Source organism: Leishmania donovani, chromosome 25 (genome assembly GCF_000227135.1).
Source record: "Leishmania donovani BPK282A1 complete genome, chromosome 25".
Classification (NCBI taxonomy): Eukaryota; Euglenozoa; class Kinetoplastea; order Trypanosomatida; family Trypanosomatidae; genus Leishmania; species Leishmania donovani.
The window spans coordinates 399,626-412,814 of NC_018252.1; the positions used below are offsets into that span (position 1 = coordinate 399,626).

Consider the following 13,189-nt stretch of genomic DNA (forward strand, 5'->3'; position numbering starts at 1 on the left):
GCCACGGCGGGCATGAAGGTACACGAGAGTGTCACCTCCATCTCCATACGGGAGGAGTCAGCCGAGGAGCCTGAAGAGCTGCACTACGAAATGAGCATCAGCACCGCGCCCAACGCAAGCACGCACAAGGAAGACATCGAGTTCCAAGTGGTGGACGACATCGCATCGAAATCGGAGAGGAGTCTGCCGTACCAGGTCGAGGACAGCCGCACAAACCTTGACCGACTCACATCCACGCAACAGGAGGAAAGTGCCGCGGCACCGCGGCCGTCGCACCCGAGCGATGTGGCAGCAGCACCAACCAGTGATATCTACGCCCTCAACCCTCCGCCCTCTCGCCTGTCGCAGCGGGCCGCCAAGGCCGCGCAAACGCCTCGCTCGCAGACCAGCGCTCCTATCACGCCGAGAACCCGGTCGGCAACCAGCACTTACCGCCCACCGGCTCAGCAGCAGCAGGCCAAAGAAGAGAAGCAGGACGCTGAGGTGCAGCCACTGGTCTCTGGTGGCGAGAGCGCACCTACGCCGGAGACCGCCGCCAATGACTTGTCCATGGCGGGCGCGGAGTCGACACCAGCTGGCGCCGCCCCGATGCCCACGCCCGGCGCTACAAGCGCAGGGATTCCTGACGTGGTCGTTACGGAGCACAAGCGGCATTTCTCAGGCGACAAGTGGGAGAGTGTGGTGGCATCCTCGCTCGATGTGGTGAAGCGGACCGTGTGCAACGAGACGGCGGACGCGATAGGGGTGGAGTCGCAGTATGTGCAGGTGCTAAATGTGGAGGCGACGACGACAGGCATGACTTGCTACATCAGTATTGGCCACGCCCCCAGCATGACGGCGAGCGAGGTCGATGAGAAGCTGAGCAACTACCCCTACGAGACAACAATAACGCTGCCGGACATCCTCACAGCCGGCGGCGAGCATCCGCAGTACGGCCTCGGCAGTGCCCTTGCCCCCTCGGAGGGCACGCAGGCGGCAGCGAGTGCGCATGAGCAGCAGGTGGGGGAAGAAGAGGAGGGGGAAGCCGAAGCTGAAGCGCCGGAGGAGCCTCCAAAGAAGGCGAAGAGAAAGACGAAAAGAGCACACAAGAAACTCGAAAACGGCTCAGCGGCCTCAGATGCCCAGAAGGCCACGGCTCGCCCCTCGGTCCGCGCACTCCACAAGAAGTTGGGGCTCAAGGCGCTTCCCGAACTGCTCGTCACTCCGCGGATCTACCATTACCGCTCGCCGCGTCCAGGCGCGGAGCATAGCATGGACAAGGGGAGCATTCTCTACTTGGAGGGTCCCAGGGAGGGTACTGGCGGGCTCAGCAGCCGCTACTCGACCTCCACTGCGACGCCGCACCGCGGCACTAACGGCGTGAATGGCATAAACGGCAGTCGTAGCCCATCCGCTCCGACTTACCGCAGCGGGTCCATCAGAAATTCGGTGCACATCCCACCACAGCGCGTGGAGCGCGGTGTCGTCTCCCTGGCACTCCGTAAGCGCCAGATAATCCAGGCGGCGGCGCCGCCGTCGCCTCCACAGCAGCAGCAGCGCGCAACGGCAGCGCCCGCAGACGATGCCAGCGCGCACCGCTACATGAACGGAGTCGATCACACGGCTAACACGCACTCAGTCTCCCGCCGCTCCCGTTCCCGCTCCCCACAGCAGCTGGCGCTCGCCCCGGCGACGGACTCGGCGTCCGATGCGGCTTCCGAAGAGGCGGCAGTGACGGCCGCTCCCATGGCCGCCAGCGGCTCAGCGGCCGATCAGGATGACTACATTCTCATGACTCAAGGTGTCGAGGAGGCGGCAGACGCGGAAGAGTTGCTGCAGAAGCAGAAGGCAGTGGCAGAGTACGACACTGCCGATGACGAGGACGATCCGGTTCCGGCCCCCGCGCCCAACCCGTTTGTGTAGGCCAATCGATCGACCAATACGAAAGGGAGAGTAAAGGCAGCCCCGACCTCCGAAGGAATACACTGTGCGTCTTTTCCCGCATGCCTTGATACACCACGTGGGATGGCGAGAGGGCGTTTACGGGCTCCTTCGTGCCTTTCCCACCCACCCACCCCTCCTCCTCCTCCCTCCCTCCCTTGGCGACAGGCATTTACTTCTCGACTTTTCTTTCTCAGAACAGATATGGATGCAGTGGCACACAAGCACATGCACAAACGCACGCACGCGCGCGCGCCTCCGTACGTCTTCCCGTTGCACCTCCGATAAACGCTGTGGGGCTTCTCGAAGGATCGAAAAAGTGAAAAAAGGCAAGCGATAAGGACTGCTGGCACACGCGCTTATCCGCAGAATGGAGGCCTGGAGAGGCGAATGGTCGGGCAAACTCATGAAGTTGAAGGGTGTCACCTCCCCGATGACGCCCTGTATATACGGGTGTATATATATATATATATGTGTGTGTGCGGTGAGCGATGAGTGGTGGCTCAAGGTTCGTGGGTAACGCATGGCGTGCCTCCGCCCTTGCCCTCCCCTTCTTTCCTCCTCTTTTTCCTCTCGGTTTTCGTCTTTTCGCGGTCATGTCGCGTTCTGTTATCGCTGAGATCTGTGGTGTTGTCTTACCCTGTACCGACCCCTTGCCTTCTATGCTTTTTCTTCTTTCATCTTTTTGCGCTCCCAAGACGTTTAGGCCCTGAGGATGCCATCCACCTCGCCCTGGTATCAGGGCCTAGTATCCCCACACTCTTCGTGTCGGCGGACAGGTCTGGGCTGGTGCTGTGCCGAAGAGACCTGCAGTCATGACCACGCTTGGAGCAGCTCACTGCGTATTGTGTCGACGCTTCAACGAATGCTCGCATGCACCTCCTGTTTTCTGCTTTAGCTGCGTTGTGGCAATGCCGAGCGTAATCCTGGGCCCACCCTGCGCTGCTCGCAGCGACATTGCAGTGGGGGTGGGGGTGGGGGGCCGAAACGACATCGAGCGATGTTGGCTTGGCCCGATGCGCTTGGCTTAGCCGTAGTGCCGCAGAGGTCGATGAGCTGTGGTGTTGCCATGCGTGTGTGCGTATGTGGTTGACCTGTTCGAATGTGGGCACGTTGCCAAAGCATTTTTTTTTTCGAAGTCAAGCACACGTTTGTTTGCGTTTACGTTTGTTTGTTGCTCATTAGGTGCGCCCTCTACCCCCCCCCCTCTCCTCCACCTTTTCTTGTAAGGTCTTACGGTTTTGTTTGGTCCTCTCCGCCACCTGTTTTCTTTTTGATTTTGGTTGTGCGTTACTCAAATCGTACGCGTTCGCTGTTAAAGGATGGTGCGGGTGCCGGTGTGTGTGTGTGTTGTGCCCTCATGCACCGCTTCGCGCTCCTCCTCCCCCCTACCTCCTCTTCCGCCGCCCCCCCCCCTATCTCACGCACGGACATAGAATGGCACACACATGCAACCGCGCGCGCGCGGTTGCATGAGAAGGACTGAGCGTCACTCTCCAAGTCTCTTGTGCTCTTTTTTTATGTGTGTGGAAGTATGTAGGCATGGACAGCTGCAGTGGCGCTGCGGGTTTGTATCGAGTGCAGTGCACGTCTGGCTCCGTATAAGCGTGGACGTGCAACTCTTTGGTTCACCCTCTCCTTCTCTCCTGTTGCGGTTGTTGCCTTCGTCTTGTTCTCTCTGCGCGTGTCTGAATGTGCCATTACGTAGTGGCATCTGTGGTGTGGTGTCCTTGTTCGTTCCTTCGCTGTGTGCCGACCTCCACCTCTTTTCTGTATGCCTCCCTCTCTTTGCGTGCCGTCTCTGTCTCTCCGTCCCCATAAGGCGCGCTTACATGTACGCAGATATTTACGCGTCCTTCGTGGGGAGGGGAGGGGGGAGTTGATTGGCCTCGGTAGTATTTCTCCGGTTGTTTTCGCTTTTTTTTTGCTTTCATAGAGGGGAGGAGGCGTGCGGCGCAGTATGTCGTCGTTTCGGAGGGAGGGAGTTTTGTGTTATTTTGTCTGTGAACGCTTGTAAAACCGTACCTGTATGCGCACGCATCTCTTGTTGTGGTGACCACCAACTCCCTCACCCACACCCTCACCCCCTCCGCCGGTCCCCTTGCCAGACTTCCTTCCGCGTTGCGTGTTGCGTTGTGCCTTGTGCGTGTGTGCATGCGGTTTGTCTTCGAGAGCTGCTTTGGTGTCGCCGTCGTCTCTTCGTCTTTCTCATTCCCTTCCACACAACAGTCGAAGAAGAGGAATATGACAAAAAGCGGAGGGCAGGACCGCGAGTACGCACAGCAGCATCACCATCGCTACGGACAGGTGTCGCGCACAGCGTCAGGGGAGAGGAGGCGTGGATGGGGAAGAAGGGGGGGGGACGAAAAGAAACAGTTAGCACTGGCAGTGCACACTTGGTGGGGTCGCACACGAGAATAGGAAGTTAGAAGCCATGTGGAAAGACGGTATGGTGTGGTGCGTGCTGTATCGGTTGGGTGGGAGCAGCGGCTGCGCGTGATAGGCACGGCACAAGGGCGAAGAGTGCCGCGAGGTGTGTACCTGAGCCCGCTCGATTCACTGGCCTCCACCCACCCCCTATTGCTCCGTCCATCTCTGCCCTGCTTCCCTCATCCTTTCTCCGCGCGTGACCGCTTGAAGAAGTCTGTGGTCGAGCATTTTGAAAGTGTAGGGAAGCAGCAGATGTGCGTCTGCGCCTATGTGCATCAACGTAGCGTAATATGGTGCTCACCTTACGCTTCCGATGAAGGCCCATGCACAGAAGGCCCTTCTCAAAGAGGTGGTGCTGTTGGTAGTGCGCCCCCCTCCTCAACACACCACCCTCCCGGCGCGGGGAAGGTTCATCCGCTGAAGGCGAATGCTGTGACCCATCCTTCTTTGCGAGCCTCTTTCTTATCTGCAAAACGCCATCGTGTTGCCACCGGCGCCTCCCCACCCTCCCTGTCCTCGTAGCCCACCAACACATACGATACAAAAACGAAAACGTTCGCGAATAAAAAACGAGGGCGGTGGACAATATTGTTTCCTGCCTCATTCGGCTCACCCTCCTCGTCGTCGTCCCCGTCCTCGTCACAGCTCACACTGCTGGCTATCTCCCTCTCCCGCTCATCTATCGTGCACGCCGCTGCAACCACAGCAGGCGTACTTGCTACGCGTACACGCGCGCGCGCCACAGCGACGCATATATGCTGAGAGTCACAGCGGCATTCGAAGCAAGGGCGCACTTTGGGCAGTAGCGGGGCGGCAACAAAGGACAGCTCCGCCGTCACGCTAAGCTCGTCGTAGAGCGTTCCAACTCCGTCGCTGAGCCATCCCCCCGCGGATCTCTGTATAGAATGACAAGTAACGTCCTGGTTACCGCGCCGCTCTCGGAGACCCCGTCCTTCGTCTCCCAGGGGGCGTCGCAGCCTGCTTCGGCCGCGAAGACGAATCGCGGCCCCTCAAAGTTCAGCTCGTACCTGTCCACCCACACCGACGAGGAGCCGCCTGAGCAGCGCTCTCGCAGGGCAGAGGATGTCGAGGCGGCAGCACAAGCGCACCAACAGCAAGGTGGTGCGAGCATCTACGAGGCACCACCAGTGCCCGTGACGCGCGGACCGGGACACACACCCCGCGGGAGGACACGAGAAGGAAGCCAGCCGCCGCGGAGGCTGCCAAGCCGCACCTCGTTTCGCCACGGCACACCACGCGGGCGTGGAGACGACGTGACAACGACGCTGATCCCAAAGCCGCATCACCCGCGTGTGAACTTGGTGTCACAGGCGTCCATTGCGCCGAGCGACACCTCCGTCCACTTCCTCGTCGATGAAGAGCAGACCGACGCCAAAAGCATCTCGTTCCAGGCAGAACCCTCCACGAACAACTTCAACACCACAGAGGTGAGCCTCAACCTACAAACAATCACGGAAGGCAGCGACATCCACTTCGTCGTCGAGCAATCCCGCCTGCCGTCGCAGGCGGTGGCTTTGAAGCAGGGCGGCACCCCCACGACCAGATCGAGTCTGTGTTTTGAAGTCGAATCGACGAACGACGCGACTCGCAACAGCACCATCAGCCGCTTCTCCATTGAGGGAAACGAGCCGGAACAGAAGCCGCTCGTCCCGACCTCCCACCTCCGCGTCGAGCATAAAGACAACAGCGCTGAGAAAGTGGCGCCGGCCATGGTGGAGAATGCGAGGGAGCCACAGATCGAGTTTGTTGGCGAGACGGAGGAGCAGCGACGCGCCAAAAAGGCCGAGGAGGAGCGGCGCAAGCAGGTGCTTAAGGAGCGTAGCCTGTACATGAGCATCCGTCCGTGGTCGACCAACGAGCCCGATCGGCGCGCCCGACGCACAAGCAGTGAGAGCGCCGCCCACGCGCTGAAGCAGCAGCTGCACGAGAAGATGGCGGAGGTCGAGAAGCGCCGGCGCGCGATGTACGCACGTCCGTGGCGCACCGACAGTGCCAGCCCGAATACGTCGCGCTCAGCCAGTCGCACGAATCGGAAGCGCCGGTTCACGCCGCTGAGCGGGCGCAGCGGCGACGGAGTCGCCATGTCTGAGCTGCCGGCGACGGAGTCTAAGAGCATGCAGGCGGGCAACAAGAGGGCCCCTGCCGCCCTCGCCGCATGCTCGTACTCCTCGTCCCTGTCCTCTGAGGAGCGGTCAAGCCCTACCGCGCCGGCGTACGACTGCGTCGAGGCCGCTAAGTTTGTCACGCCAGCACCGGTGCTGAAGACTCCACTAGAGATCGTATGTGAGGAGTTCGAGGACTGGGTGCACACGGTCAACCAGAGGTGCAACCTGAAAGCAATCGCGGATATGATGCGGGCGCGCGAGCGCACGATTGTGCAGCTGTCGAGCCAGCTAGAGGATCAGAGTCGCGTGATGAAGCGGCTGAACAAGGAGCTGTACGACGCTCGCGACGAGTACATGCGGCACCTCGGTAATGACGTGACGGGGTTGGCGCTGCATGCCCCGCGCAGCCGGGCGACGTCCCGGTCGCCAGGCCGCATAAGCACCAGCCGCACACCTAGCGTCGTGCGCCTCCACGTGGAGCAGCGGCACCGGGCGAAGGACTACTATTCCATGAAGATGCAGCAACTTGGCCCCCGGCCGGTGAGTGTGCTGAGTGATGACGAGCTCTCCGATAGCGAGAAGGAGGTCTATGCGCAGGAACTGCAGAGCTGGCGTGTCGAGCGCGCGGCCCTGCGAGACGAGAAGGCCCGCTTGGTGCACTGCCGCCGCGACCTCGCCTTTCAGATGCGCCGCGGCAGCAACATCAAGGACATCGCCACTACGCAACCCACGAGCGGGCGTGGTCCGCTAGAGCGCGCAGCGACGGGCACAGAGACTGCCGTGGATGTGAAAGGGTACGACCGTCTGATGGATCTTCGCATGCGAGCTCAGCGCGCCGTCGTTGAGACAGCAAATGCCAAGAAGGTGTACGAGGCGACGCTGTGCATGGCGGCCACCATGAAGAAGCAGCACGACCCCTCCTCAGCAGAGCTGAAGGGCGCGAAGGAGTCACGGAGGAAGGCACGAGAGCTGTACGCCGCGTCGCTGCAGAGGTTGCAGCAGTCTGCGGAGGAGGCACGGCCGCTGCTGGAGCGGGCCACTGCGCTGAAAACGCGTCGCGAGAAGGCGGCAGAGTCGCTTGATGAGAGCGTCCGGGAGGATCAGGTGGACTACGGCGACGCAGTTCTTGCCGTGCGCTTGCAGGCGGACCGTGCCCAAGCGCTCGCCGAAGCCGCTGCCGATGATGAGGATCGCATGCTGCGATCGCCGAGCACAGTGCGGCTTGGGGTGTTGAGGGCAGGCACACCGCGTGGTAGCGTCAACGGCTCCATGCGCCCCGGCACATCGGCACACACCCGCGGAGCCAGCACGTCGAACGGCGACGACGTGTTTGCTCGACTGACGGAGCGAAGGTAGTAGAACACGCGCACCGCTGCACTTGCGCCAGCGGAGGCGACGGCGTTAGAGAGAGACTGGAGATGGCAGAACAAGCGCAATGCCCCTCGCCTTCTTCTTTTCTGGCTCGTTGCACGGTGTCGCGCGTGCGGTGCCCCCCCCCCTGAGAGCGCTGCTTCGACGTCTTCGTCCTCGTGGGCCTCTTTTTGGGTAGAGGAGAAGAGGTTCAGGTGGGGGTGCTCACACGCGCAGGCGTGCTCGGCCCTGTCCACGTCTAGCGTGCACACCCGCTCTCCTCCTGCTGTCGGGGAGAGAGATGGAATCGCTGCGGTGTGGCCGCGCATCGATCGGTGTTGCTCATGTCTGTTGCTTGCATACACACTTGGCTCTCGCTCCCTTCTTCTGTTGCTGTGTTGTTTGCTTTCACCGCACGAGACGTGCGGTTCTGTGTGTCGGCAGAAATAGAGATGGGGAGGGGGGCTGTGAATATGCCGTGGAGACGTGCGAGGAGGTGGGGAAGGCTTAAGCGCGACGTGAATTCCCTCTGTGGCGGATGCATCCGCCTCTTTCTTTGCTTCTCTCACTCTCACGCGGCCGGTGAGCGGTGCTGGCTCGTCTTTGTGGGCGTCACGCCGCTAACGCAAGTGTTGCGTTCACGGTGATGTCCCCCGTCATCACCGCCAACCCAAACCTCCCATATACATATGTATGTATGCATATGAGTGTGTGTGGTGTCCCTCGTTGTGCTTTTTCTTTTTGTGTTCTCTCGCCGTCTTGCTTCGTATCGATGAAGAGATCCGTCGTCCCCTCCTCCTCTTCTGCCGAGTGTCTATGTGTGTGTGGCGTATGGGGGCCGCTGCCGTGGTGCTGGTTACCCCCTCACCGCACTGTACCCGCCCACCCACCCCATCCCGGCATATGTGTATGTGCGTGGGTGTGTCTCGGCGTAAGAACGAAGTCGAGCATCCGTTGGAGCTCTCATTGTCTTTTTTTCTGCCCCCCCCCCTCCCCTCCCTCCCCTCCTCTGTTGTTGCCACTGATACGGTGAGCGCGCTTCTTCAGCTACCTCTCTCCTTCTGTATGTCTTTGGTCCCCCACGTTCGTTTGGGCCGATGTGCTTGTGTTTAGATGTGCGTTAAAGCAAGCGTGAGGCAACGCACACACGCGCAGACGCACGCACGAAAAAGGCGCAAAATCGGCGTTGAGCGATACAGCATGGAAGTATAAAATGGTGGATGAGTGGCCGCATGGCTACAGGCATGCCCATGTGCAGGTATGGGCGCCAGGTGTGCTTGTGCGTAAGGTGTATGCAACCTCCATCTCGTTGTTTTCGCGTGCGTGCGTGTGTGTGTGTGTGTGGCGCCTCACGCTTGTTGTTGCCACATCCGTAAACTGTACCGCATCCGAATGGAGAGGCGAAGACGGACGCGGGATGAGCCGCTGTCATCTACGCACGCCGCTGCGTTTTGCTCTTGTGTAGCGTCGGGCGTCGAGCGAGCGCCAAGCAAACACAGACGGAGTAGACATATGAACAAGTCGCTTGCTCTCCATTATCCGCGTTCCCGCCCCCACCCCGACACGACTGCCACGCGTGTCGCTGTGCCACCATCCGGCATCTCGACCGTCGCCTTCCTTCTTTCTCTCTCCCCGTCGCCTCTTGCACATTCGCGTGCATCCTCCACACGCACACGCACACATCGGCGCATGCGTCACGCCGCACAGCTCTTTTCAGCTCTCCTCTGTGTTTTGCATTTTGTTTCCTCTTCCCGTGTTTCGTTTTCTTTGCGTGTATACCTGTGCGCATCCTCCTCCTCTTCCTCCTCTCTCTCGGCCGATTTCCACCCTCCCCTTACCCACCCGCCACGCCTCGCTGCCCGACGTCGTTTTCTCTATTCGTTTTGTTTTAATCTGTCTCCCCTCCCCTCCCCTCCCCCCAATACGGGTCTCTGTGTGTGTGTGTGTGTATAGGCGCGCGTGTCTTCCTCTAACAGTAGCTATACATACATACGCACACACGCACACGCGTGCATACATACATATACATATAAGCAACGTTAACACACAAGCACGGTCAGCCATGCCCGCCAAACAGAAGAAGGGACGCGGAAAGACGGTAAACCTTTTCGAGTTCAATGAAGACTACATCCCTGAGGAGGCCCTCGACTGGGCCGAGGATGACTGGATGACGGCGGAGCAGGTCGGCGTGGCGAAGCTGTCCGAGAAGATTGCGAAGCAGCGGCAGGAGTACAGCCGCATGGCGAACAATACATTAGACCAGCAGGAGAGCTTCCGCACGGCGGCCGTGTCGGAGCAGAAGAAGTGCTTCACCATTGACGACCTGCAGCCGCCGTTTGTGGCCCACTTCGGTAACCTGCGCAATGGCACGACCGAGGAGGACTTCCTCTCCCTCTTCAACCGCGACGCCATCGCTACCCACCGCCTCATCAACCAGGATGGCAAATCCTTCGCATTCGTGGAGTTCGTCTCCGCGCAGGCGCTGACGGTAGCGCTGTCGCTAGACCAAACCTTCCAGCGCGGTCGCCGCATGTACGTCGACCTCGCTACACAGAAGCAGGTGGAGCGGCTGCTCAACCGCAACACGAACGAGCGCCCGGGTATGTCACGCGATTCAGCTGGCCAGCAGCAGCCTGGCGGCCTCGCCGCTATGGGGCTGTCCCGCGACGTCTTCGGCGGGCAGCAGCCCGAGGACCAGCCGGGCATGCCATCGATGGGCAGCCGCTCGAACTTCGGCTCTCGCGTCGACCTCCACAACCTCGGCGACCTGTCGCGCGACATGCTAGGTTCGGCGGTGCAGCAGGCATCGCCCACGTCGTGCAGCCCGATATGCGGCGCCGGCTCCCCAATGAGCTTCGGCAACTGGCGCAGCGACGCCCCGGAGCAGCAGCCGGAGTTTCCCATCTCGCGCGAGAACTGCCGCAGCGAGGACAGCTTTGACCGCCGCGCCGGACACCTTCGCCGCAGCAGCGGCCCGGCCAGCCCGGCCCCCCCGGTTCTGCCGCCGGAGCCGAAGCCGAACCCGTTCAGCGGGGAGACAGGCAACTGGCGTGACGCACCGCGCGCCGAGGTGCCGAAGATGGAGGAGCTGTCGGCGGTCACTGCCGAAGGTGACACTACAACGCCGAGCGAGCACAAGACGGAGGAACACAACGCCGGCGGCGCCAGCAACAGCGGTGCAGCCAGCAGCCCAAGTAGCAACGGTCGCGGTCGCGGCGCAGGCGGTATTGGCCGTGGCGGTAGTCGCGGCGGCCGCGGTGGCGCAGGCTCCTGTGAGAGGAGCTCCTTCGGCGGCGAGAGGAGCGGATTTGGTGGTGAGAGGAGCGGATTTGGTGGCGAGAGGAGCGCGCCACCCAAGCCGTCCGGCCCCGTGAACACAGACAAGTGGGCTGACCTGCGCCGCAGCTGAGCAAGTAAGAAGCGGCAGTCCCCGCCCATATGCATGTGCACATGTGTTTCTCATGTTTCCCTCCTCTTTCAACATCTCTGCTCCTAAACTCGTAAGCGTAGCGTCGGGATATGCGAGGGGGTGGCGTGGATCGATGGGGTTCACGGTCGGTGTCTGCCGGTGCGTCTGTGCCTCTGTGTGTGTGTGTGTGTGTGTGTGTGATTGTGCTTCCACCGGTGTCGACATTGCTGAACGCATTCGATTTCTGTTCTTTCTCTCTTCCTTTCAGGCTGCGGATACTGTTGAGTGTGGGGGCGTGGCATCGGTGTGTCTGTGTGTGTGCGTGTGCTTGCCACATCTTCCCCAGTCTTTTTTTTTCCTCTTTCTCTCTCTGTGTGCGTGTCTTCTATGCCACCGTGAGCATGTGCTGTGCTGGCAGTCCGTTGGCTTGTTCCCTCTCGGCGCGTGTGTGTCTCTCGCTTCTCCCTTCTCTCTTCCTGTTTCTCGGCCGCTGTGTGCCCTTGATGATGCGGAGCCACATGCGGTCACGGCGCCATCCCGGCTACAGTCACCCCTCCGCTTTACCCCCGTCACCACGGTCAGCAATGGCACACGCCGCCACCTCCTCCAGCACTCGGGCGCATCTCTCCATCGTTAACTTTCTTGTTTTTCTCTTTGAGCAACTGTGTGATTCGGAGCGATTTAAAGAAACCTTTAGCGAGCAAGCAAGCAATATATAAGCAACAGCAACTCCCCCCCCCCCTCCTCCTCCGCCTCCCTCTCATCCGCCCCGCCTCCTCGGACACAAGAGGAAGCGACAGCGGACGCACACGCGCGTGCGTGAAAACGGATGCGCGCGAAGGGAGACGGTCCACACAGAGCGAGAGAGGGAGGGAAGAGCTAGAAAGACATATGGGATGCGGAGAGAAGGGGGAGAGGCCACAGACATGCATACTCACTGACAGAGAGGGGGAGGATGGGACCCCATTGCTTAACCCAAGTGTGTTTATAAGAGAGAAGCCTAATGGGTGCGTAGGTGTTTGTGTGTGTGTGTGCGCGCGCGTGTGTGGAAGAGGCTTTTTTTTTCATTCGCTCAGTGTGTTGTTGCACTCGGCTCCTCGTCGTGGCTGTGACGGTTGCCGCTGTGGCCGTTGTTTCACTTTTCCTTGCTCCAGCCTCATTTTGCGTTTGTTTTCGGCGCTTGACGGTTGCTCATCAAAGGAAGACGGAGTGCCAAACGCACCGCCAGGAGGAATGTGTGTGCGCATCGCGCGCCCTCGCTTGCATCCCTCTCCCCCCCCCACTCTCTGCCCTCTCATGCCGGATGCCCATCACACACACGGACAGAGAAACTGACGCCGCTGTCACCTTCCACCCTTTCCTCTTGTTCTTTCCTCCTCCTTTGCCTTGTTGGTCCTGCGGTGCGCGCGCGTGTTTCTGTTTTGGCGTGTGGAGCGTCTTCCTCGTTGGTGCTTGATGTGGGTGGCCGTTGAGTCTGAATTCGAGAGACTGAAGTCGGTGGGGGGAGGAGTGAGAAGGGGTGGAGACAGCGTGCAGCGGCACGCATGTCTTGCGAGGGATGCGCTGGAGAACGGTTTTACTTCCTCCGGCGTGTGCCCTCCACTCGCTTTCGGCTTCCCATCGGCATGAGTAATGCGTATGTGTGCTTGTGTGGGTGTGTGGTGTGCCGCAGCTTCTCGCTCCGTGTTTCTTTTTCCTTGTGTGTTTACTAACATCGTAAGCGAATCTCCCCTCCGCATACAAGCAATGTCCAGGCGCACCCGTTTGAAACCCAAACGCGGGATAAGGCGCGCGCGCGTGGCCACCGGATGCGTTTCCCAGCCCCGCTCTTTGCCGCCGGCGCGTCTCATGCACAACGCCCCTTCCTCCCTGATGCTGGTCTTCGCGTCAGCTGCGCCACGCCAGCGCCGCCCCAACACCACCGCCCCACCCCCCCCCCCGCCACCCCCCATGG

The 13,189-nt window shown here is 60.6% G+C and overlaps 2 protein-coding genes across 2 annotated transcripts; both read left to right on the top strand.

The window, feature by feature from the left end:
• Window positions 1-5,255: 5,255 nt before the first annotated feature.
• On the top strand, window positions 5,256-7,832 carry LDBPK_251110 (hypothetical protein, conserved; the record flags this gene model as incomplete). Its single annotated transcript, XM_003861393.1, has 1 exon — window positions 5,256-7,832. The coding sequence occupies one exon, from the start codon at window positions 5,256-5,258 to the stop codon at window positions 7,830-7,832; it is 2,577 nt and encodes an 858-aa protein (XP_003861441.1).
• Window positions 7,833-9,888: 2,056 nt separating this feature from the next.
• LDBPK_251120 (hypothetical protein, conserved) lies at window positions 9,889-11,235 on the top strand (the record flags this gene model as incomplete). Its single annotated transcript, XM_003861394.1, has 1 exon — window positions 9,889-11,235. The coding sequence occupies one exon, from the start codon at window positions 9,889-9,891 to the stop codon at window positions 11,233-11,235; it is 1,347 nt and encodes a 448-aa protein (XP_003861442.1).
• Between the last annotated feature and the right edge of the window lie 1,954 nt (window positions 11,236-13,189).